The sequence below is a fragment of the Ambystoma mexicanum genome, chromosome 2q (assembly GCF_040938575.1).
Source record: "Ambystoma mexicanum isolate Mex_15411 chromosome 2q, UKY_AmexF1_1, whole genome shotgun sequence".
Classification (NCBI taxonomy): domain Eukaryota; kingdom Metazoa; phylum Chordata; class Amphibia; order Caudata; family Ambystomatidae; genus Ambystoma; species Ambystoma mexicanum.
In genome coordinates this window covers 1,467,477,997-1,467,504,475 of record NC_090924.1, presented here as the reverse complement: position 1 = coordinate 1,467,504,475, position 26,479 = coordinate 1,467,477,997, and the positions used below count along the sequence as shown (strand labels likewise).

General features: G+C 47.0%; 2 protein-coding genes across 2 annotated transcripts in view; one reads left to right on the top strand and one right to left on the bottom strand.

Moving 5' to 3' along the window:
• Window positions 1-7,931, bottom strand: part of LOC138570350 (zinc finger protein 850-like) — a 65,720-nt gene extending 57,789 nt beyond the window's left edge. The window contains exons 1-2 of the mRNA XM_069649113.1: window positions 6,142-7,931; window positions 3,783-3,864 (exon numbers count right to left, since the gene is read on the bottom strand). Coding sequence (XP_069505214.1) covers window positions 3,783-3,864; window positions 6,142-7,931 — 1,872 coding nt within the window. The remainder of the gene's footprint in view (window positions 1-3,782; window positions 3,865-6,141) is intronic.
• LOC138570275 (zinc finger protein 271-like) overlaps window positions 1-26,479 on the top strand; it is a 382,424-nt gene that overhangs the window by 274,958 nt on the left and 80,987 nt on the right. The window lies entirely within an intron of this gene.

Below are 26,479 nucleotides of genomic sequence, written 5' to 3'. Positions count from 1 at the left end.
ACATGAAGCAGTACATGAATGTAACCATCCTAGTATTACTCATTTCATTAACTGTCCTCTCGTATGGTATACTGTGCAGCCCAGGCACCGAGAATCGCGCTGGGCCACAAGGCCATCTCCCCCTCCTCCCGCCAAGGCCTGCCAGGGCTTGCTGGTGCGTGGGCAGCACAGCCTCACCTCCCTCATTCTGCTGGACCCGCTTCAAGTATTCACCTCCCCCATGTCCGAGGCCGCCATGGTCGGCCAAATGAATTATTTACAACCTGGTCCTAAACCCCACTGCCTTCAGGGGCCAGAGGTATACCCTTGCTGATCCAGTGGTACTCCAGCTCACCACACATTAATGGGCCTTGGAGAATAGATATTCAACCCTGGACTAACATATGATAAAGTAATTCTTCATTACATCTAAACAGAACAAAAGGACAAGGCAGCTCACCTTGTGCCCTCAGACCAAACACCCAGGTTTATGACACCCGGTCAACAGGTCAAAAGTAACAGTCCACTGATGTATAGGTGAAGCTTCACATTACATGTTGTTTCTCCGGTCTCCTATTATTTCTTAGAGTAACCTATTGTAGGATTTACAGGACAACTGGAATCGTCTAAAGGATGAGTGCTTGTGGGTGTGTGGCCACAAGGTCAGAATGTTAGTGCAGCCATCAATCAATGACACTGATGGTGCCTGGCCTGGCAGCTCCACCCCAGCAAGCCCTGCTGATCAATCCACCCCACGTTGACACCACGCAGATGTCCACCAATCATGGACCGCCGCACCTACATTGTACATAGTAGCTAGTCTTCATCACCCAATCCCCACAATTATGTGTCCCCTATAGCTTAACTAACTCATGATGTATTTTTGTAATAAATTTGACTGTCTTTGCTATTGTCAGACAGAGTGCTCTCAGAGTTTGCAGAGTCCTTTGCACGATATTGCAAGGACTCTTGATTTAGATAAATCCTTTTATATCTCACCCGCACTTGGTCTTGGTCTCATTCCCTTCTGGGGTGTGTCCTTTATTGCCTCTCATTGCGGGGAGGGTACTGCCTTTTGGGGACGCTTGCTTTCACCTACCAAGGTCCTAACTGGTGTGAAACATTTCTCGTTAACCTAAATGTCCGTGTTGCTCTGACGCAACTTCCTTGCTGCAAATCCTGAAGAGGTTATATCTTGAACATGACATACACAACTCATCATGCCCCAGTTATCCCTATTCGCACCTAAATGTCATTAACATCACAGTATGAAAACTTTTATATCCAGTTCCCCTCAATAAGCATTTTAGCATTACCCTCAATGTTGTTCAAACAGCCAACTAAAGTCCCATGTGCAATTGTTTGGACCATATGGTCCATGGCCATGCAGGCTGTCACCTGAAATTCCTCAAAATTAGTTATTACTACAACATGAACTCTTTCTACCATACTGCATATTACCATTAAACATTTTACACATTCGGGCCATAAAAGGCGGGAAATGCAGATGCAGAGTACATTCTCAGAAGCTTCACGTACACGTATACATGAACCCTCCTTAGCAGTGCATTATAAGCCTGCACTGCCAACAGCTCTCCGATGCTCACTCTTTCCCTGCAGGCGGTCCGAGCAGCTTTTGCCTCAGTACCATGTTCCTTTCGTCGAGACGTTGCAGCGCGGCTAGTCACCATTTGGACACCATAACGCTGCACCTTCTCTATAAAACCCATCATCCTGACGATCCTTGTTCATAAGCACAGCGTCGCGCAGTACATTGGAAACTCCATATTCTCCAACTCACATTATGTTCCTTAACTGAAACGTCACTTTTACTTTCACTGTGTTGCACAACTCGTGAACACCCTGAGCATTCCACTCGTTCGCCAACTCCCTCAATGACGTCCTCACTCCTTCTATGAGCGCCGCACCTCACGGAGCTCCGCTGCCTCAACTGCCACATGCCTCTGCCACTGTCCTGCATGCCCCACCCATGGCGGCCATGTTCTTCCAGCATACCTCGAAACGCCACTCGGGGACAATTTTCGAGATACCGCTGCTTTCACACTCCAGCAGGTATGTGCACAAGCAACACATCCTAACCCTTCTTTATTGCTCAGAGACTTCTCTGCGTTGCCCATGAACACACTCCTCCAGGGCCAAGCTTCTTTCTACAACTGGAAAATGCAGCAAAACCCTTTAGCTCACAGCACAGCTGCTCCCTCCTGATGCTGGGACTTCTCTCTTCAGCTCAGGGACACTGTTTGTCCTTTCTGCCCACAGCACAACTCTTCCAGCAGGCCTTTCTATCACATGGGCGCAGCTTCCTCTATGGTGCACAGCTCCTTTCCTCAGCTTGTGCGGACAACTTCCCCTTCCTCCTTATTATGGGCGCAGCTTCCCTTTCTCAATTTATGGGACAGCTTCCCTTTTTCCAGACTATGGGACAGCTTCCCTTTTTCCAGACTATGGGACAGCTTCCCTTCTTCAGCCCCTGGGCACAGCTTCCCTTCCACAGTTTATGGGCAGCTTATCCCTCCAGTCATGGGGCTCTCATCCTACCCCTTTGGTGCCCTGGGTGATGGGTCTTACTTGTTGTAGGGGCAGTGTTGTCCTCCCTCTTCCTGCACCCCCTGCAGCAGGTTCACCAGCTTTCCTTCAGTTTCACGCACGTAGGTTCTTCTTCTTAACACCAGATCGTCGCCAATGTAATAACGCTACTTCCAAGCTTCTTTGTAGGTTACTTAAGCTTTAATTATAACTTCTTAAATTACATTAAGTATAATGCACATAAAAGCTCTGGCACTCATCACCCAGGCAGGGGAGCTCTAACTGCCTGAGTGTGGAACCCTCAACCCTAACATTCTCCCATTCACAAGACAACATTCCACAAGACATCACATGCTCCCTACATACACAGACAAGCACTATACAACAGTTCGATCTAATAATTTGATGCAGCCCCTTCCACAAAACCTTTTTTAATGTTAGCGATGACTACATCAAAAAGGCCTGACTGTGCATGGTGTGTTGAACTTGGCGTTTATGCATCATCGTACGAAGGTTCAGGTGAAATTGGTTAAGTAGAGATTTGACAAAGTCACCATTACAAGTTAAAAAGATTGCTCTATGGATTAACACCAACACTTGGAATATATTAGGGATACTTTTTTGCCTGTGAAAGACTAACGATCAAAACTAAGTATGCATGATCACTAAGATCAGTAAAATGTTCATCAAGCCGCGTAAATATTATGCATATGCCAGGTCCCACAAAAATATAATCAAGTCTTGTGTATACTCTTCCATTAGTCCATGCTAAAAGCGCTCGTTTCCCCAGCCCATTCAACATATTTAAACAAGAAAGGGCAGGAGCATTCAGTCAATCAGTCCAATTATGACCCGTGGCTGACTTGGTATCATAGTCAGGGTCAATATTTTGGTCCTCAACCATATTTTGAGCAGGCTCCTCACTGTCTGGAGAATCACCAACAGGAGAGAGGGCACAATAACAGTTATTAAATCGCCCGCAGTACTAATATTATTTCTTGAGTTGGTACAAGACCAGCTGGTCTTGAGCTCAGTTCTCAGCTTTTGAGATGAATTACTCCTGAGCTCAGCAGTATTTAATCTAAAATGGATGGTATTGCAGTGGTCTGCAAACCTCAATGAGGATCATACAGACTCATTACCAAGAGTTTATATAGGGGAGGAGGGTAATCCCTCCACCTCAGCACATAGACCATAGGGTAAAGATCTATCTTCATAATAGTCACTATTTATTAAGAATATTTTAAAGCCTGTACATCGGCTGTCCCCTTTCCTTTGAGGAGGCTGCTCGTTATATCAAACTGATCAATAAGAAAATCAATCTCAGGACCAAGTCTCCTGTAATAAGAACATGTCATTAGCAGTCACAATAGAAAGGCATGAGGGGTTACATATAAAGGAACAAACATCCTCGGACATTCCAAGAAGAAATGGACACGTCGAAGCTACAGTGTCACATCATGACCTTCTCGGTGCCAATGTCTCTGGGTTCTAATGAGTCTCATCCCTCATTACACTTTTCTTCTCCGTGAGTTCGGGAGCAATGTGTAGTAAAGCTGGTTGTTCTGATACGTGACTTTTCTCAACGTAATTTTCAACGACAAAGATATACCTAGTTTGTATCATCTCTGTGGGTGCTTAGTTGTGGCTTTTATCAGGGGACCATGAACCAAGCCTCGGTGGGAGCAAGTGCTCTGACAGGCTTCTGTAACAATGTATGCATAGGGCCACAAGACTCAGCAACATTGTTTGACCCACTGAGTGCCTCAGTTATGGCGGGTGCTTCCATCAATAGTGATGTCTTTTTTGGTAAAACATTCATATCATATAGAGACCCTTTTGTGTTGCGATTGGTAAGGCATTCTCTTCTTTTAATCTCAGCCTCCTTATATCCCAGTTCTCTGGAGGTTAACTCAGGAAAAACACGCTCACCTTGGAAGCAAGGTGACGCGGAGCAACACAGGTTCGATCCCCAAGTCCATGCTAAGAAACCTCTGGGTACTAAGCATGTTATAAATAACCAATTATAATTATTGGCCTAAAGACTGGGAGTTCAGCACACCTTCCCATCAAATTTTGTGCTCTGGTACCGGACCCATGAGGTGGTCGTGTGGCAGGGTTTGAAATTAAGATTCAATAAGCAGGATCTAAAACCACCTCCTGGTAATTGTTGGTTTTAATCTAACCAGGCTCCGCTAGGGCCGAAGCAGGGGCTAAATAGCCACAGCTCCCATCAATTTCAAACTGTGATGCGATATGATCCTGGACGGCTATTTTAGAGCGCCTATTCCTCATGAACACTGAGGCAGTTGTATGGCTCTCCAAGGGTTCTTCTGAAAAAAGAAAACTCCTGATGAGGCCATTTCTCTGGAAAGGCCAAGGTAAAGGCATGGCACTGTAGTCCAGTCCAATCCTGGATGCACCGAAACCTGTGCCCACATTCATCTTTCTCCTGTGCCTCTTATCCTGCTGCCCACGATGGTTCGTTTCAGCATTGCCCGGTCTTTTGTTCCATAATGTCCTATTGCCATGATGCCTTTTGGATTCTGTATGGATATGTATGCTGTGCAAGTTTAGCCCAATGTATAGTGTATAGGTTGCCAGAAGACATGTGATTGATGCGAAGGAGTTGTTTCTTGAGGAGGAGAAATGTCCTTCGTGTAGTTAGGCCAGTTGGTGTTAATTCACAGAGCTGGAATAGATATTTTCAACATTAAGGTTTTTATGCATCACTTGCTACAGACATACAGTTGGCACAGAAAAAGGGCCGGCTACTTCCGTGTCCATGACCATGTTCTGCTCTTCTCTGATCCCCTTTGTTATTGTTTGCTGCTTCAGTTCTATTTCATTTCTTAATGAAGGGCGGGAGTGGGCGGAGCCTCCACTTCCTTTTGGGAATTCAGGACAAACATACCAAAAATTAGCACTTTATTTCAGTAATATCTGGTGTTCTTTTACTGCGACTTTGTTGGTTTTGTGGTTGCTCTGCAAAACCTTGTAACTTTCTACTTCTTGAAAGTCTTGAAAGTGGTGACATTTTGTCCATACTTGCCAGGAATGACGAGCCATGTTCCGTTATGGGGGAATTTCTTTGTTTCAGATCCTTAAGCTTTCTCAGGACTTTGGTTGTTGTTATTCCTTTAGAGATGCTTCAATTAATTCCATATCTGCTCTTCAAGGGCTATTTCCTTTTTTTCTGCTGTGTTGCGAAGCGATTGAGGTTGGATTATTTGGTTCTAGATTACATTATTATCCTTGGTGTTATTTCCCTATTGAAGTTTTATTTTGCTGTGCCCAGTGTAGAAGCATGTTCATTTTTGCTGGATTGATCCTGTGCTGACGTATCCTGATTGTTGGTTTGATGGTATTTTATTTATTTGATTCTAGCTCTTTTGTGGATCTCAGTATCCGGGACGTATCAGTTTCCCCTCTAGAGTTATATAATGAGTCACCTCTACAGCATTGTTGACTACTTAAAGGTTTCTTGGTGCTAATCACTGACAAGGATAGATCAGACTATCTCCATTTGACAACTATGGGATGGGTGTAGTCTACAAAGACCTCATAAAGCCTTAGTGGTCCTTCAGTCTTTTTAAAGAATGAGTGTTCTGATGCCTGCTCAGACTTGAGGATTCACTGAAGCTTTTCTTGCACTCTGTGCACTCGTAGGGTTTCTCCTGAGTATGGGTCCGCTGGTGGTGTATCAAATGTGAGGATTCACTGAAGCTTTTCTTGCATTCTCTGCACTCGTAGGGTTTCTCCTGAGTATGGGTCTGCTGAAGGCGTATCAAATGTGAGGAGCTACTGAAGCTTTTCTTGCACTCTGTGCACTCGCAGGCCTTCTCCTGAGCATGGGTCTGCTGGTGGTGTATCAAATGTGAGGAGCTACTGAAGCTTTTCTTGCACTCTGTGCACTCGTAGGGCATTTCCTGAGTATGGGTCCGCTGATGGCGTATCAAATGTGAGGAGCTACTGAAGCTTTTCTTGCACACTATGCATGTGTAGGGCTTCCCCCCTGTATGGACCCTCTGGTGGCTTATTAAATGTGAGGAACGACTGAAGTTTTTCTTGCACACTGTGCACTTGTAGGGCTTTACCCCGGAATGTATGCGGAGATGGTTTATCAAATATGAGGTGCAACTGAAGCTTTTCTGGCACTCTGTGCACTTGTAGGGCTTCTCCCCACTATGGATCATGAGATGCCTTTGCATAGTTGACATGTGTCTAAAGCTTTTCTTACACTCTGTGCATGTGTAGGGCGTCTCCACAGTATGGACCTTCTGATTGCTTATTAAATGTAAGGAATGACTTGTCTTGCTCTGCGTGAGCTTGTATGTCTTCACCCCTGTATGGACCCCCTGATGGGTTATAAGATGTGCAAGTTGACTGAAGCTTTTGTTGCACTCCGTGCAATTGTAGGGTTTCCCCCCAGTATGAATCCTCTGATGGCTTTTCAGAACTGAAGAGTGACTGAAGCTTTTTTTGCACTCTGTGCACATGTATGGCTTCTCCCCAGTATGGATTCTTTGATGGTTTAACAAATGCGAGTTGTGACGGAAGCATTTCTGACACTCTGCGCACTTGTAGGGCTTCACACCAGTGTGGACCCTCTGATGGCTTAGCAAAGATGAGGAGTGACTGAAGCTTTTCTTGCACTCTGTGCACTTATATGGTTTCCCTCCAGTATGGATCCTTTGATGGCTTTTCAAGTGTGAGTTGTGACGGAAGCATTGTTGACATTCTTCGCACTTATAGGGCTTTACCCCTGTATGGATCCTAAGATGGCTTATTAAATGTGCTTTGTGACTGAAGCTTTTATTGCATTCTGTGCACGTGTAGGGCTTCTCACCAGTATGAACCCTCTGATGACATCTCAAGTGTGAGGATTGACTGAATCTTTTTTTGCATTCTGTGCATTTGTAGGGCTTTACTCCAGTATGGGTCCTCTGATGGCTTATCAAATCTGAGGACTGACTAAAGCTTTTCTTGCACTCTGTGCACTTGTAGGGCTTCACCCCAGTATGGAACCTCTGATGGCTTATCAGTGCCGAGTTTCGACTGAAGCTTTTCTTGCACTCTGTACACTCATAGGGTTTCTCACCAGTATGGACTCTCTGATGGTTTATCAGTGCTGAGGTGTGACTGAAGCATTTCTTGCATTCTGTGCAAATGTAGGGCTTTCCCCCAGTATGGAACCTCTGATGTTTTATTAAATATGAGGAGCGGCAGAAGCTCTTCTTGCACTCTGTGCACTTAAAGGGTTTCCCCTCAGTATGGGTCCTCTGATGTATGTACAGATTTGAGATTCGAGTGAAGCTTTTCTCACACTCCGTACACCTATAGGGTCTCTCACCCGTGTGACTTTTTATGTGTTTCATTAATGCAGACCTGTGAGATAAGTGCATCCCACAAACACTGCAAGCAAATTCCTCTTTCTTTTTATGGCTGCTCATGGACATGCAGGGCATGTGACCTTCCTGAGAGGATGTCAATTTTGGTACAGGTTCCCTAGAATGACATCCCCCGTCTTCTGTAGTGTTCCTCGTATGTGTCTGTATAGTCAATCTTATCCTCTTCATTTCCAGATTCTTGGTTTCGTTAATGGTTCTGCTCTCTGTTGAAAGAAGCAAATCGATCATATATTATTTCTATGATTACTATTGTGTTTACATTATTTTAGGTTATTTGTCTACTGACAGCCAGTAGACAAATTGGCCTAATGTAGATCTGCTCCATTGCCACTAACACACTGGTTGGAAATGAGTGACTTGGTTTGTCTTTCTGTTCCTCAAAATAAATATAGGATGTAAAAAAAATATGGAAATATTCTAAAAACGTTTGAATGTAGCTTAAGAATTTCTTACAGTTGCTCAGGAATAGATTATATATTTGTTCCTACTTGTTTACTTACTTACTAGATGGTCATGTTTGCATTTTACTCCCAATATGTGCAATCCTACACTCTCCCCATCATCAATTAGGCCGGTTCAAAAAGTATTTACATGTATATTTTTATTTGGGTTTTATATAGGGAACACCTGAATAGGCTGCAACAGAGCACTTTCCATGTAATTGAGCGTATCATATGAGGTAAAGAGTGGTTGTTACAATATGTACTATTGGCTGGCTGGACATACTCTGGACGCCCTCATCCACTCTGACCTTACTCTACCCCCTCTGACCACCCCTCTCTCTTGGTCAGACCACTCTCTCCTTTCTTCCCTCTTGGGTCCCTTTGGCTCTGTGGCCACACCCCCAAAAGCCCTGCCAACCTCGTTCACGAACATCCGCCCGATGAAACGAGTGTCAGCTGCTGGCTTTGATTTTACCTTCATCTCTCCTTGCCCCCTACCTCTGATTCTACCACCAACTCTACCACCTTCCACTTGGCCATCACCAATACTCTTGACATTCTTGCGCCAGTCATGAGGATCGGCCTGAAACCTACCTCTAAGCGTAACACCTGGTATGATTGGAAACTTGCGGCCCTGAAATGAAAGTGCAGAGCGGCCGAACGGAAGTGGCAAACCTCAGGCTAACCCTCTGACAAACTGGCCTGCCGCCTGCTTCAAAGGCAATACAAACTCTCCATCCGTCCCAAGAAAACAGCCCACATTCAGGCACGGGTTTCCGGTGCATCCAACAACACGGCTGAACCTTTCAAGATCTGCAAAGAATTAGCCAACCCTTCCGCAGTCTCCTCTTCCCCTCTTCCTTCCCAGGCCCTCTGCAATGTACTGGCTACTCACTTCACCACCAAAACTCAGGACATCCTGAACACTCTTGTTACTCACCCTCCCAACCCATCTCACACCCCCTTGCCTTCTTTGGCTCCCACCTTCCTCCTTCCATCCTCTCCTCCTTCTCCCCTGTCACACCTGAAGGTGTTACTAGAGTTGCCCACTCCATGAAGGTCTCTTCTAAACAGGTTTCCCGTTGCTCATCCAGAACAACAAGGATAACATTGGCTCTCTTGCCCCCGCACTGATTTCTGTAACCACTCTTTTGCCAATGGATCTTCCCCTCCTCCCTCAAGTACTCCCTTGTGTGCCACCTCCTGAAAAAACCTTCAGCAGACCCTACCTGTACAGCTAAATACCGTCCTATTTCCATCACCCCCTTCCTGGGGAAACTGCTGGAGAAGCTTGCCTTGTCCCAACGCGCACACTGAACTTGTTGGTGGTCTCCACGACCATCAATTTGGATTTTGAGCATCCAGAGGCACGTGTAGAACTGCCCGCATCTCTGAACTCCAACTCCCCAGTTGTACTCTACCTACTCGATCTTTCCTCTGCCTTTGACACGGTCAACCATTCCATCCACATACAAAGGTTACACAATACCCTTGGTATCTCGGAATGGACACTGGACTGGCTAACATCCTTCCTTACTGACCGCTCATCCCAAGTCCTCCTGGGAATCTTCTCCTCTCCTACTTCCTTCTCCACCTGTGGTGTCCCCCAGGCTCTATCCTCTCCCCTTAGGCTATTTAAAACTTACATCGCTCAGCCGACACTACTAATCTCCTTCTTCTCCCCCAACTTCCTGTGTTATGCAGACGACACACAACTCTTTTTCAAACTTCCTTCTGACCATCTTGCACCTTCCATCATCCCTGACTGCCTATCTACCATCCGGGCCTGGCACACTTCCAACAATCTCTGCCTCAATGCCAGTAAAACTGAGATTCTTCCTATTGGGACTCCTGCTCCCTCCTTCTTCCCTTTGCTATGGCCTTCCTCCATGGGCTCTCCCCCTGCTCCTTCTCCTGAAGTCAGAAACCTTGGAGTCATCTTTGACTCCTCTCTCTTCTTCCTCCCTCACACTCAGGACATTGCCAATAAGTCCCACTTTCAGCTCTTCCTTCTCAAAGGAATTCTCCCTTTAGTCACTTTCCCCCAGAAGCTCAATGCTACCCGAGCCCTGGTTCTTTCTAGGCTTGACTATTGCAAGAGCCTCCTTCTAAATCTGACTTCTTCCACTCTGTAACCCCTCCAGCTAATCCAGAATAGGGCAGCAAGACGTATCCTTGGCCTTAAGACCAGGGACCGCATCTCTCCTGCCCTAAAAAGTCTTCACTGGCTCCCAGTTGCTGCATAGATTAAATTCAAATGCCTCTGCATCATTCACAAGGCCGCCTGGGGCTGGGGGACACATTCATTATCTTCAACTCTCTCTTACTAAATACTCTCCCTCTAGGCCACTAAGTTGCTCTGGCACCAACTCTTTGGGTGTAAAGCGTTTTTCTAAAAATAGGGCATGGGATTGATCGCTTTCCTCAGCTGGCTCCCTCCTATGGAACAGCCTCCCCTCCCGCTGCGTCTTGAGCAGGACTTTCTTAAATTCCGGCAGCTCCTCAAGACTTACCTCTTTACATCCTCCTGCCCTTCCTCTCTCCTCTGCTAATCTCATAGTTGCTGTGATTGGTGTCCTGGGCCCTTATGCATCCTCAGGCCCCTGGCCTCCCACACCCAATCGCCCCAGCTTTTGTCTTCCTTCAGCACTTGCCTCGGCACATCCCCCGCCCTGGAGGCTCACACTTCACCCAACGAGGCTACAGGCCGTGTAGTACTTACCATACCTTGCACTTCATCTGTGGCTCACCCACGAGCACGGACACTCTAGCACCTACCCCCACTGCCCTCTTCCTTGCTGCACGTGCACATTCTGAATACTCACAAGGCATAGTAGGTTTGTCTTTTCTTCTTTCTCTCCACTGTTTAATCCATTTAATATTGCTGTGTATTGTATGTGTTTCATTCTCATGTCTCCCTCCCTTTGCCCTGTGGGCGTAGTGAAACAGAATGTACTTGCTCCATAAGCGCCTAACAAGCGAACAATAAAATAAATAAATGTTCCAGCCATGGGAGTGGGATGGGATGTGTGATGTAGGGGGAGCACGGATGTCAATACCTAGATACTGACAGAAGAGTAAGGTTATGAGTACCTTTCTGAACTGCAGATGTATTAGCAGGGTCCGGACTGCCACCAGCATGGTGACCCAGTAGGCAGGGGCATGGCAAGAGGAGGCCTGTTTGCTGTTTTTTCCCTGCAAGCCAGTTTCATTTCAAGCCTAGCAATGGCTTGTCTTATGGAGGAGCACAGCCCACATGAGCTACAGAGCTTTGGCAAGTGTGGGACCTTATATCTAATGCAGGTAGTATTAAAGAGTATTCTGGCTGAGATGGGAATCCAGTGCAGCTCCCTAAGCATGAGGGACATGTGGCCTAATATCTTGTTTCCCATCATGAATCGTGTTCCATCATGTGGGGTGACTCCAAATGCTGCCAGGTGTGTCACTGGAGCGTTGGTGAGAAGGACTGTGGCTTTGAGGTTCTCAGGTGTGGGGAAGGGTTCTATTTTCCAGAGGAGGGTTAGATAGTGCTGGGGGATTGGTCCTTTTTTCTTGATAAGTTGTACGAAGGAGAGAGTGTTGCCTATAGTGAACTCAAGTGAATAGCAGTTGGGGCCAGGTGAGGGATGGAGCCATCAAGGAACAAATGTTTTTGGCATTTGTGAATGGTATCCTGCTTAGATGGGTAAACAGTAGGACACATTCCATCTATGAAGGATTAAGCTTAGGTGTAATTGTGTACTGTCTGCATATTGGTGTAGTAAGATATAGGGGTCAGTGGGAAGTAAGCCTAATGGTTCCATGTATATATTTAATATCACAGTCTTGAGTTAATCTGCATTTGACTAAGCAGCGTTCGGACCTGAAGTTGCCGATCTGGAGTGCTTGGTGCCTGACCAAACACATAGCTATTGGGAAGAGCTGGTGACACCTTATTGGTTGGTGGGCTGCAGGAACCAGTCAATTGATCAGTGAGCCTATTGAAGACCCCTGCTAAGTGTGCAATACATGCAGATGTATACATTAAATTTGATATTTTTCTTAGCTTTGTCTAACGTGCAATTTAAGGGGCAAGATGTGTTTCTTCTCCATATGTGTCATTTTTTGTATCTATGATTTGCATTGCATGGTTATCACCAGATCTTATTAGATACGTTTTAGGCAGAATCACATGCAGTACCCTTTGGGAACACCACACACAATTAAGACTACAAGTGACAGTACAAATTCACCTTTGGTACAAGCCTGTACTACGCAGTAAAGTGGTAGCGATAGCTGAGCAGCCAGACTTATCTCAAGAGCAAGTGAGCAGTATCAATAGTTACACAAAGGACAGCAATTACTATGATTCAAACAAACACTGACTCAAGACTTATGAGTAAAAGAACATACATTTATTTACACAATCATTTGGAAAACATTTCACTAAAGTAAAGCAGTTGAAAAATCACACTCTTAATACACTATACCACACCCGATAGATTCTGGACAAGTTAGGCTCAAAATGAAGTGTGAGCAAAATGGCACTCCAAAAATTTAAAAGGGAGGGAAAGACAAAGCTAGACAAGAATTGAGCAGCACCAACAAGTAAGTAAGCAGGGCAATCTAGAAAAAGGAACTACAGTGAGGAAATCAGATTCAAGGGGCCTGGCCCAAAGCCAATGGACCAAAGTCTTTGCTCAAGATCACACAGTTCAGGGTAGTTTGTGGTTAAGTCTTTGCCAAGAGTTCGAGATGAAGTTGGTCGGCAGAAAAGTTTGTTTAAAGAATGGAGAAGGACAAGCCCTCGGATTGGTGAAAGGTTTCACACACCTTCACCACGGCTGGACGATACGAACAACCGGATTTGAACAGTACCTTAAATGGAGAAGAAGGCTGTAGCTGAGGCAGACGTTCCTGGCAGGTCCTGCAGTCTCACGGTTCCTGAAGTGACTGTCGGACTGACACAAAGTAGGAAGACTGGAGGGTCCTGCACAGCCCAGGGAAGAAACCAGCAGAAGAGCAAAGCAATGAATGAAAGGTGTGCTCCTTAAAACGCAAGCAGGGTCCGTTCCTCGTGGGTATCCGGTTCACTGTAGCTTTGTACAGCAAATTCGACCAGAGAAGGGAGGCCTGGTGAGCAGTTTGGTGAACTGGTTGTTCCCACCAGCTCAAGGGGAGAAGATTCCTTGCAGATCTTCCCTGTCGTTGGAGTATGAAGATTCGGACCCGCAGCAGGGCTTCACCGGGAGGTTCAGTCGTGGTAGAGGTCCTCTTCTGTCAGCTTCTCTTCGGTTCTCTCGTTCCAGTGGCGACTCTGCCTTTCCAGCCCCAGAGACCTGCTTTTTATACAGTTCCCCCCCATTCACACAGCCTGGCTGTCAATCACACAGCAGAGTGGCTGTCCCGCCGGGACAGTCACCACAACCAATCATACAGAGTGCAACATGGGTCTCCAAGGAGACCCTGTGCGGGGTGTCCCAAACCCTTCCCTCACCTCCAGTCCCCCCCTAGACATACAGGTGCCTAAGGAGGGCTTCTGTGCAGAAGCCCGTGAAAGGACAGCGAACAAAGGAACCAAACCTGGTTTGGCGCGCAGAGTAAAACACGAGAAAGACTTTTACAAAAAGAAATGGTGACTAAACCCAGCCGGAACCGTTTAAAAATGTATATGGTCTAGCGGGTTTAAGTTCAAGGCTACCAAGATAGCCTAAATCAATACCATGGCTATTAAAGATAACTTCGGTAGGAAAAATAGTGTAGTTACCACTGCCACCAGCCAAGTCTTAATGAAAAGGGAGAGAAACAATGCTCCAAGAGAAACAGACAAAAAGGGATAAGTATTAACCCTTTCCAGAACTCTATTTAACATAGTTTGTACTGGGTATGTGAGTTTTAAAAGAGACTAATAAAGTCAATGGTAACTTTACATGTTCTGGGAGACAGTAGTCAGTCCCAGAAAATGGAGCCGGGTTGGGAAGTAAAAAAAACAACCCTGTGTCACTGCACTGAAGGTGCTGTGTAACACACAGTAAAAAGACGATGCCTGTGGAGTAGGTGAGGCTTCACAGTCCAAGAACACACAAAAATGTAAAACACACACAGCAAAACACATGTAAGAGTGGGAAAAAAGGCTCACACTCTTACCAGGTGAAAAAAATAAATCCTAGAAATCCAGCAAAGCTGCTGAGGGACTCAGTAGGTAAGAGAAATTTGCCATTCTGGAGAATTCTCTCTAACACTAAGGGCCTCATTACACGGAAGGCGGTAAGGGTTTAACGGTCACCGGTAATGCTACCGGTGACCTTAACCCTTACCGCCTTACTACGAGGTCCCTTTGCGGGACCCGACCTTAATGGCTGGTGTAGACCAGCCGTTAAAGTAGGGACCCGCAAAGGGACCTTGGTGCTAATTACGGTTTTACCGCCTGGTAAAACCAGGCGGCTTTAGCGGGACCCGCAAAGGGACCTCGGAATAAGGCGCAAAGGGATACCGGGCACCGGTGTCCTTACCGGTGCCCGGTGTCCCTTTGCGCCCATCTCGTAATGAGGCCCATTGTGTGTAAGACTTAAAACCATGAGCTTAAAATATGAGCACACGCTAAAAATAAAAATTATAAATAGAATGTAAATGAATCCATCTGGGCCTTCAAATTTGCAGAAGTACAAACTGATGATCTACACTTTCTGGGTAAAATCAATTAAAATGTAAGCATGGCAAAGCCAATGACTTGATTATCACAAGTCAAGGGATGAACGCTCGTGTCAGAGGCTGGGTGAAACGACTGGGCTGAGCTTCAGGGGCCAGGTATACAGAGGATTCCCCACGTTCCCGACTCCATCACCAGCCTGAAGTCCAACTGCGCCACAGAACTTGCGGAATCCTAGATATCTGAGATTGACTGGCCTGAGGAAAAAAGAGAGCTGGAAGTGCTAGAGAGAAGGAAGTTAAGAAGTACAGGGGAAAAATGAAGGAGGAGAAGGAGGAGAAGGGAAGACCACAAGAGAAATGTGGCGGAGAAGAGGTGAGAGAGTTAAAGATGAGCAGTTTGGTGGAGGAGGAGCAAGAACCGAAGAATGTTGAGGAGGTGAAAAGGCATCAGTGGTGCAGAGGAGAGTAGGAGATGGCAAAATACAATACAAGAGAAGATACAGAGACAGAAAAAAAGAATTGGAGGAGCAGATAAGCAGTGCATTTTCAGGGTGGAGGATAAGAGCAAAGAATGAGAAAGGGAGGGAGTGGATGAGGAAAATAGAGAGTTGCATACCACCCATGAGGAGAGGAGGAGAGATGGAGAGACAGAAAGAGGAGCAGGGGTGAATGTTAGAAGGGAGATAAGTAAAAGTGATAAAAGGGTGAGGTTAACAAAGATTGTGATATGCATGTGCTGAAAGAGGGGTGTTTTAGATCACTCTGGGTAGTATTCCAATTGAGGGTCTGTACCTGTGGCTTGTGCTTTGGGAAGGACTGGGACTAGAGTGCTGTCCCTGAGTGCAACTGGGGCTGATGTGGGCTTAGGGGGCTGGACCAAGCTTATAACTGGGCTGTCCACCAAGAATGATTTCCCCCTCTGGCCCTTCCTGGTGATGCCTCGGTTGATCTGAGGCCCCAGGTGTGTCATCATATGGCAAATCACTTGATACGCTCATTAAAAACGTTGTTTAAGTCCACGCGCTTTGCATGCTGTGAGACTGTAACATTGTATTGCTGGAATTGTAAACTCTTGCCAGGGAAGAATGCTTTTGTAGAAATGTCAGCCTTAGCAACATTTGGTGCTTCTCCTCGTCTTTGCAACTTTGTTGTGTTACTGTGCTTGCTGCGAGTAGCTGGTTCTTTTCCTGAGACTGTGCAGGATTCTAACAATGTAAAAACATGTGAGTAGAGTCAGCCTACCTTGCGCACACACTTCCCTGTGGTCCACTCAATGAATGATATGAAGCTTTCTTGCTTTTACTCAGCAAATTTTATTATCACATCATGCACAATTGTTACATGTTATGTTGAATTACCTTCCTTCAACTAATACATTTTATCTTCATTCATCTCATTTTGCTACTTTGCTTTTACTGTGCATACCTTTGACTAGTTTCCCAGATTGCCTGTATTTATTTTTCTATTTTGTAAAGACATGCTCATTGATTAAAGAAAATGGTGCATCTTATGGTCTATGTTCAAACAGGTATGGCATGTATGGTATGGCCAGCCGGCCAATCACCTGGGAGTGTATTCCTGTCTCCTAGGAGACTAAGCACAGGGTGTTTCCCTGTCAGACATCCTGGAGCCAGAGGCGGGCTTCAACAGTGAATCCCGCCAAAGACAAAATGAACAAAAGGACCAAACCTGGTTTGACGTGCAGAGTAAATCTCAAGAAGGACCTTTCCACTAAGAAATGGTGGAAAAAGAGGACCGGGGCCATTTTGACAAAAATGGCACCCTTGGGTGCTTTACTGCAGCTGCAAACGCAGCCCGCGGTAAAAGCACACCACAGTAGTTAAAAGTAAACCACTGCCACCAGCCATTAATCGAGGAAAGGGTAATATAAAATTGTTACATGAGAAGCTAGACAAAGGAGATACTAAGGGCCTCATTACGACTCAGGCGGTAAGGGGTTTACGCCGTCGTAAACAGCGCTGACCCTTACCGCCTGAGTACGAGGTCCCTTAGCGCCATGGAAGTTTTAACACCCAGGTGTTAAAATCCATGGCGCTAAGGGACCATGGAGTTAATTACGCCACCGTAATTTACGGTGGCGTAATTAACGCCTTCCCCACTCCCATTATGCCCTATGGGGCAAAAATGGGAATGGGGAAGGGTAAATCGGGATTGGGGACTTACCGCCCCGCCAACCTCGGAATGGGGCGGTAGGTCCGCCAACCACCATGGCGTAAACGTAGTTTACGCCATGGTGGTAAAGTCACGGCCCAGGCGGTAACTTACCGCCTGGGTCGTAATGAGGCCCTAAGTAACCCTTCCAGCACCCTGTTGTAAGATAGTGGGCCTCATTACGAGTCTGGCGGTACCCAGTACAGGCACGGCTGCCGCCGATATTTGGGCCTCATTACACGGTAGGCGGTAACCATGGCGCTATTAGCGCCGTGGTTGCCGCTGGTATTTTACTGTTTCCGCCTTGATGGATGGCGGAATTACCGCCCTACTCCAAGGTGAGCAGGGGCAGTAATTCCCCATTCACCAAGGCACTTCCCCATTCCCATTTTTGCCCCCATAGGGCATAATGGGAATGGGGAAGGTGCTAATTACGGTACCGCAAATTGCGATACCGTAATTAGCTCCAAGGTCCCTTTGCTGCACCCTACTTTAACGGCTGGTAAAACCAGCCGTTAAGGTCGGGTCCCGCAAAGGGAACTCGTAGTAAGGCGGTAAGGGTTTACCGGTACCGGTGCCCTTACCGGTACCGATAAACCCTTACCGCCTAACGTGTAATGAGGCCCTTCATATTTTTTTCTGGCACCAAGAAAAGGGCAATTACCGGGTCATTACGACCTTGCCGGACCCGGTAATTGCCCTTTTCTGGGCGCCAGAAAACATTCTTCCCCATTCCCATTTCAGCCCCATAGACCTCAATGGGAATGGGGAAGGTGGTAGCACGGGTACCGTTAATAACGGTACCGGTGCTACTGTCATGTTCTGCTCACGGGTGCCGGTACGGCCACCAGGCCAGACCTGTTGGCTGCAAAGGCACCCGCAAGCAGAACTCGTAGTTTGCCATTACGGTAACAACGGTACCGGCAAGCTTACCGGTACCGTTGTTACTGTACCGGCAAACTCGTAATGAGGCCCACTGAGTGTGTGCTGGGTCTAGAAAGTTAAAAGTGTAAGTAAAGTTCCCTTTACTGCTCTGGGAAATAGTAGTTTATCCAAGAGAAGGGGCCTCATTACACGGAAGGCGGTGATCCAGGGTGCTATTAGCACCCTGGACCATGCCGGTAAATTACCGGCACCGCCTTGGCGGAAAGGGGATTTACCGCCCCATTCCAAGGTCGGTGGTGCGGTAAATCCCCCTTCCGCCATTGCCCTTCCCCATTCCCATTTCTGCCCCATAGGGCTCTATGGGAATGGGGAAGGCGCTAATTACGGCACCGCAATTTTGCGGTGCCGTAATTAGCTCCGAGGTCCCTTAGCGGGTTGGTTTTTAACGCCTGCAAAAAGCAGGCGTTAGAGCACCAACCCGCAAAGGGACCTCGTAGTACGGCGGTAAGGGTTAACGGTCCGTGTAATGAGGCCCAAGGTATTTAAACCTTGGGGGAAATCTGAAAGACTTCCCTGTGCCACTGCACTGAAGGTGCTGTGTGACAATGTAAAAGATGATGCCTATGGAGTTTGTCAGACTCCACAACCAAAAGAAACACAGTATTCAAATCACATTAAAAATACATGTGAGAGTGGGAAAAATGGTCTCACTCTCTCCAGGTAAAAAATGTAAGTCCTCAAAATCCAGCAAAGTTGTTGGGGGTCTCTAAGGTAGAGAGGAATTAGCACATTTCTGAAAAGTCTCCCTAACAAAAATGAAACCCACAAATGTAAGATTTCAGTAAATCACAGAAAACGCCTCTTTTCCAATTGTTGGCCAGTTGCTCTCTCTCTTTGGCAATCATATCCTAATGTAGACAACAGGTTGTTCAACCCCTTGTGGGTTTAGCAACACCAAAACTGCTCCAGTGTCAAATTCAAAGGTGTCTGTCTGGTTAATAAAACTGATGTCCATAATCAGTGATCTCTCAAACTGGGGCCCAGCATAAACCATCATTTAGGTTCTGAAAAGCTGTTCGGTAGGCAGAAGTCCAAGTGACATTTTTTGGTATCTTTGGTAAATCTGAAAGGTAGTGAAGCAAATATGTCCCCTAGTAAAAATGACAGACCGGTAATACCCAGTGAGGCCAAAAAAGGCTCTCACCTGAGTGTGAGTGGTAGGAACATTCCAACCCTGAACCATTTGTAGTTTTGCTTGGAGAGGTTGGTTCTTACCATCATCTCCTTTGTGACCTAGGTATGTCACAGTATCCTACGCTATCTAGCCCTTTGAAGCCTTGATAGTAAAGAGAGCACTATGCATGGCTTGTAGCACCTTTTTTTAGGTGGGATAGTTGGTCTTCTTATGTGTGGCGTAATGCCACAATGTCATCTAATTAGGCAAGGCTGAATTCTTCTAAGCCAGATAGGACCTGGTTTGCCATCCTCTGAAAGATGGGAGGTGCATGTTATGACCACAAGGGCAAAACAGTAAACTGGTTGTTCCCAATGGCGTGGGAATTACAGACTTCTCATTTGCCCTGTCCATCAGAACAAACTGCTAGTACCCGCCATGAGCGCAAAGGTGCATATATAATTGCATTGGCTAACTAGTTGATGAGCTAATCTGGACAGGTTATGAATGGGGCGTGCATCAGTCATGCGTACAGAATTAGGATGTGTGCAGTCCACAGAAAAGCAAACTTTAGTTGTCCCATTGCTGGACCTGTTAGGAACCAGCACCACATGGCTAGCCCATGGACTTTGGAAAGGTCCAATGAGTACCAGGGCCAACATCCTGGAGACTTCCTCCTTGATGGTGTCCCTCACCTTGTCAGACATTCAGTGAATTTAGAATTTCACCAGCTATTTCACCAGATTGCTGTCTCCTGAGTCAATACCATGAACACACCAGTCTGTGAGACTTGAGCCAGTGCAGAAAAACCTGCAAACTGGCCCAGAAGCCACAAGGAGGCTCCAATTGCTGTTCTGTCAGGTCAAAGGTGATTTGCACCTCCCCAGGGACCGATCTGTGGTTTATCTGTGCAGCAAGTCTGAGAGGTGATCTCTCTTCTCCTCAGACTCATCAACTGTCACCAGAGACAAGACTGCGTCATCCCTGTCAGATGGTTGACATGAAAAACCCTATGCTTGATATGATATGATGTGGCATTTATAACGCGCCGGTACACAAGTGTTTCTATGATTCTGCCTAGAAGCCTTTGTATCGGAGGTAGTTAAACTCACTGATATTGTGCACACCACGTATTGCCCAGTCTACTTATCCTGAAGCGTGTTGTGTTTAACAGGTCCCATAATCCAGAATATCGCTCATGGCCTCCTTCTGGTCATGCCAGTGTTTCATCAGCTCCTGCCTAGCCTTTAGATTCTTGGTAGACTGTACTAAGCCATTCTCGATCTGAGTTCAAGTACATAATCCACTATGTTGTGGGAAGGACTTCATGGTTACCCTACCATGGTTCTCCCACTAGGTCTAAACAACCCCCTACCAGAGCACCCAAATAAAGCACTAGGGAACTGAGCAGTTTGCTGTATTGTGGCCCTGTGTGCGAACAACAGACACCCCATTTTAACCTCTGGTGCTCTTCCAGCCCTCTATCATGCCTTTAAGGGTCTTGCTGAAGCACTCCACCCGGCCACTGGTTTCACTTGGGCCAACAACTCATGTCTGAAGTTACTGTTCTCGTCATCACAGGTTCCTTTTCTCTGCCAGTAGGCAACCCTGAGATCATTGAATACTGTGCTAAAAAAGTAAGCATATTAATGGCCAGTGGGCCCTCTCCCACAGGAAGAGGCCCCTCGGTGGACTTGGGAGCTGGGGTAGGCACTATTGGGATCTCCGGTCTCTTACTTCCTCCAGCAGAAAGAGCCTTGGGGCCCATGGCCTCAAATGCTGCTTCGATGGCTGCTATAGTGAACTCTGAGATTATCTCTGGGGAAGGAAGGTTGTTACCAAACAGACAGGCTACTGGAATGGAGTACTTAACTGCTACACTGTTCTTAGAAGTTTCTCCCCGACAGCAAAACTCTACCATGGCCATTAGTGGAGGTCATCAAACCCAATGACTAACTCGTTTGGGCAATGGATGAACTGCCCTTCTTGAACCCATTCTCACCTAACAGCTCTGACACTAGCAGCTGTGACAGCCCGGGAGCTGTGTTCCCATTAAAAACGAGATGCTTCAAAGACTTCTGAGAATTCACTGGGAACTGAGGCCCCCTCTGGGTACCGGGTTTACCTTTAAAGGCTCCCTTCCTATGTGTAATGTCCCCACACAGTAAATATCCTTCTGGTGTTAAGGGTGCTGGAGTCCAGTATGAGAGGTCACATCACTCTTCTTCTCTGTGGAAGCTGACGTGCCATGTGGCTGGAATTTTCCATCAGAATATTAGGGTCCTTTCTTGGAAGAAGAGTTAGAGTGTTTGTCTTCGCCCTCCTTAAATTGACTTTTATCAGAAGGCTTTTCTTCTGCTTTTGGTGTGCTCGTAAGAACTGCCATCCCCGTCACCAGCCTATGCAAGCTCCCTAGGCTCTGTGATATTATTGTCCACTAGGTGCCGTGATAACTCTCTCTATACATTCCCTCACAGGTGACAACATTGCTGCCAGACATGCATCCACTCAGATCCTTCAAGGACGAATATGTAAGGGTATCAGAAGTTTCAATGCCCCTTTCATGAGTTTTCTAAAACTACTAAGGTATTGCTCTGGGGTCTTGCAAAATTTCCAGAGGATGCCTCCTTTCATTTTGGAATGATTGGTGCCATGTGAATGGTGACATCAGTGCACTGCGTCGGTAAGCGACTCATCAAGCTGCACCCCACAATCCCGGTTCCAGCTCCTGAAGATGGAAAATGAACTCCAGTGCTTCACACCAGTTAAATGTGTCTTTCACCGCTGTACATGGATAGACTAAGACCTTGGAGATATGGCGCATAGGCTTGAAAATCTTCCCTCCCCTTCAGAAGATTATCTGTGGGTCTCCCTTTTCTCCTCAAGCTCTAACGTGCAAAGTTCTAACATCACAGGTTCCTTCTGTTTCGGGGCTTCATCTCTGTTCTTGTGTTCAGTCTCCAGGACAAGGAATCCACTGACCGGATATTTGGCAGCAGTCCCTGAAGTTCTCATGCTGCAATCTCTTCTTCATTGCCGAGGTACTGTTACACTTACCTTAAGCCTGTTGGGATTTCTGTGTAGTCCTAGGGCGTTTTCTGTGAGTGGGAGGTCCCTTATCCAGTGCACCCAGTCCCACTGCTAGAATCCTGCTGGGGTGTCTTCTATGAAGCCCCTGGACCCTCTTCTTACCCTAGAAGTAAAGTACTCACCTGTTTGCCAGTTTTCCTAAGGAAACTCTGACTTTTCCTACTAAGGAACTTATTCTAACACTGCCTGTTGGTCACTAGTCCTAGTGACCCCCCTTCTGCTACTGAGAATACTCATGCTCTAAGGGAAAGACTTTGAAGGGATTGGGACTTCTGCCTAGAAAAGAAATCAAGTGTTTTACTTACTTGTAAAGAGTTGGTTGGTAACTGCAATTCTAAGAGTGAACGGTTACAAATGTTCTTACTGATCTTGAATGTGTGATGCACTATTCTTAAAAGTATGGTTAACATCTTTTTTTCCTTAGCCACTGTTTTACCGGTCTAAAAGAAAGTAGATGTAAAGGTATTTTACTCTCCTGTGATTAGGTTGCGCCTCTTTACAAAAGTAATGTGTTGGTTTCACCAGATTATTCCTGAAGGGTAATTGTATGAGTGTCCTCCAAATGTTGGTATCACCAGGTTAGTCCTGTTAGGATAACTGTATGAGTGTCCCCCAACTAGGTCTTGCTTCCCCTGACTTGCTGCTAGCCTGTCCTTAATAAGTCGACATTAGGTTGTTGCCTACCTAGAATAACTATTCAGAAAAGTGTGACATTGGGTTTTACTTTCCCCTTCATTGTGAAGTTAAAGTATGTGGGTTTTACTTACCTTGTGTTAGCTGTGTGCCATCCAAAACAAGATACCACAGTTATTGCTTACCTCAATCTGGGGTTCCCTGATTTCCAAAGCATCTGTAATTGTATATTACTTCATTAGGTTTCTACTGCACCTAGAATAAGTATTTCACTATTCACCAAAACATATATTGTCCAGTTGACTGTTTATGTGATTTGTTCCAAGAATCACTGTACGACTGGAAGGGCCTATTGCCCTTGTATTACCAAAAGTAATCTGAAAGTAACCATTGGTCTTGTACTCCCAAAGAATAGGCTTGACCTATATTAAATGTATATAACAAGGTTTTGACTTCCCTAGAACTACTGTTAGGTGTTCCAAATAAGGTTTATACTTGGGTCTGTGTACTTTCAAGTATAGTGTTGTGTTTTATATTTTGATTTTACATAATGTGTTAGTACTTACTCAACTTACAAACCCTACCTGCCCTCTCTCCCTCCTAAGATAAGCCTGGCTGCTCTGCCTACGCTGCCATGTAATCAGGTGGTACAGTCTTATACTAAGAGTGGAGTCTTGTACTGCCTCAGTTGAATGGTTTTGAAGAAGTGGTTATCACTTCAGAAAAACTGTCCTAAAACTCCGAACATAACTGTGTAATGGGTTCTAGGTGAGAGGCTGGACATAACTGGGCACTGGGACCTAAGTGACACTCCAGACATTACTGGGTCCTGCAACCTAGGTAACACTCCAGACATAACTGGGTCCTGCGTCCTAGGTGACACTGCGGAAATAACTGGGCCCGGTGACCTAGGTGACACTCCAGACATAACTGGGCCTGTGACCTAGGTTACACTCTGGACATAACTGGGCCCTGGGACCTAGGTGACACTCCAGACATAACTGGGCCCTGGGACCTAGGTGAAACCGCGTACATAACTGAGCCCTGGAACCTAGGTGACACTCTGGACATAACTAGGCCCTGGGACCTAGGTGCCACTCCGGACATAACTGTGCACTGTGACATAGGTGACACTCTGTACATAACTGGGCCGTGGGGCCTAGGTGACATTCCAGACATAACTGAACCCTGTGACCTAGGTGACACTCTGGTCATAGTTGGGTCCTGTGCCCTAGGTGACACTCCAGACATAACGGGGTCCTGGGGCCTAGGTGACACTCTTGACAAAACTGGGCCTTGGGACCTAGGTGACACTCTGGATATAACTGGGCCCTGTGACCTAGGTGACACTCCAGACATAACTGGGCCCTGGGCCTAGGTGACACTCCGGACATAACTGGGCCCTGGGACCTAAGTGACACTCTGGATATAACTGGGCCTTGGGGCCTAGGTGACACTCCGGACATAACTGGGCCATGGTACCTAGGCGACACTCCGGACATAACTGCTACCCGAGACCTAGGTGACACTCCGGATATAACTGGGCCCTGGGACCTAGGGGATACTCTAGGCATTATTGGGTCCTGGGACCTAGGTGACACTCCGAACATAACTGGGCCTTGGGGCATAGGTGACACTCCAGACATAACTGGGTCCTGAGACCTAGGTGACACTCCAGACATAACTGGGCCCTGGGACCTAGGTGACACTCCAGACATAACTGGGCCCTGGACATGGGTTACACTCCAGACATAACTGGGCCCTGGGACCTAGGTAACACTCCAGACATAACTGGGCCCTGGGACCTAGGTTACACTCCGGATTTAACTAGGCCCGAGACCTAGGTTACACTCCAGACTTAACTAGGCCCTGGGACCTAGGTGCCACTCCGGACATAACTGGGCACTGTGACCTAGGTGACTCTCTGGACATAACTGGGCCCTGGGGCCTAGGTGACACTCCAGACATAACTGAGTCCTGCGGCCTAGGTGACACTCCGGTCATAGCTGGGTCTTGTGCACTAGGTGACACTCTGGACATAACTGTGTCATGGGACCTAGGTGACACTCTTGACATAACTGGGCCTTGGGACCTAGGTGACCCTCCCGACATAACTGGGGCCTGTGACCTAGGTGACACTCCAGACATAACGGGGCCCTGGGGCCTAGGTGGCACTCCAGTCATAACTGGGCCCTGGGACCTAGGTTACACTCTGGATATAACTGGACCTTGCGGCCTAGGTGACACTCCGGACATAACTGGGCCATGGTACCTAGGTGACACTCCAGACATAACTGGTACCCGAGACCTAGGTGACACTCCGGATATAACTGGGCCCTGGGACCTAGGGGACACTCTAGACATTATTGGGTCCTGGGACCTAGGTAACACTTCAGACATAACTGGGTCCTGCAACCTAGGTGACACTCCGGACATAACTGGGCCCTGGGGCATAGGTGACACTCCAGACATAACTGGGCCCTGGGGCCTAGGTGACACTCCGGACATAACTGGGCCCTGGGGCATAGGTGACACTCCAGACATAACTGGGCCCTGGGGCATAGGTGACACTCCAGACATAACTGGGTCCTGAGACCTAGGTGACACTCCAGACATAACTGGGCCCTGGGGCCTAAGTGGCACTCCAGTCATAACTGGGCCCTGGGACCTAGGTTACACTCTGGATATAACTGGGCCTTGGGGCCTAGGTGACACTCCGGATATAACTGGGCCCTGGGACCTAGGGGACACTCTAGACATTATTGGGTCCTGGGACCTAGGTGACACTCCAGACATAACTGGGCCCTGGGGCATAGGTGACACTCCAGCCATAACTGGGTCCTGGGAACTAGTTTACACTCCAGACATAACTTGTCCCTGGGGCCTAGGTGACACTTCAGACATAACTGGGTCCTGCAACCTAGGTGACACTCCAGACATAACTGGGCCCTGTGACCTAGGTGACACTCTGGACATAACTGGGCCCTGGGACTTAGGTTACACGCCAGACATAACTGGGCCCTGGACATGGGTTACAATCCAGAGATAACTGGGCCCTGGGACCTAGGTGACACTCCGGACATAACTGGGCCCTGGGAGCTAGGTGACACTCCGGATATAACTGGGCCCGAGACCTAGGTTACACTCCAGACATAACTGGGCCCTGGACATAGGTTACACTCCAGACATAACTGGGCCCTGGACATAGGTTACACTCCAGACATAACTGGGCCCTGGGAACTAGTTTACACTCCAGACATAACTTGTCCCTGGGGCCTAGGTGACACTCCGGACATAACTGTGCCCTGGGACCTAGGTGACACCCAGACATAACTGTGCATTGTGACCTAGGTGACACTCCAGACATAACTGGGCCCTGGGACCTAGGTTACACTCCAGACATAAGTGGGCTCTGGACATAGGTTACACTCCAGACATAACTGGGCCCTGGGACCTAGGTTACACTCCAGACATAACTGGGCCCTGGGGCCTAGGTGATAGTCCAGACATAACTG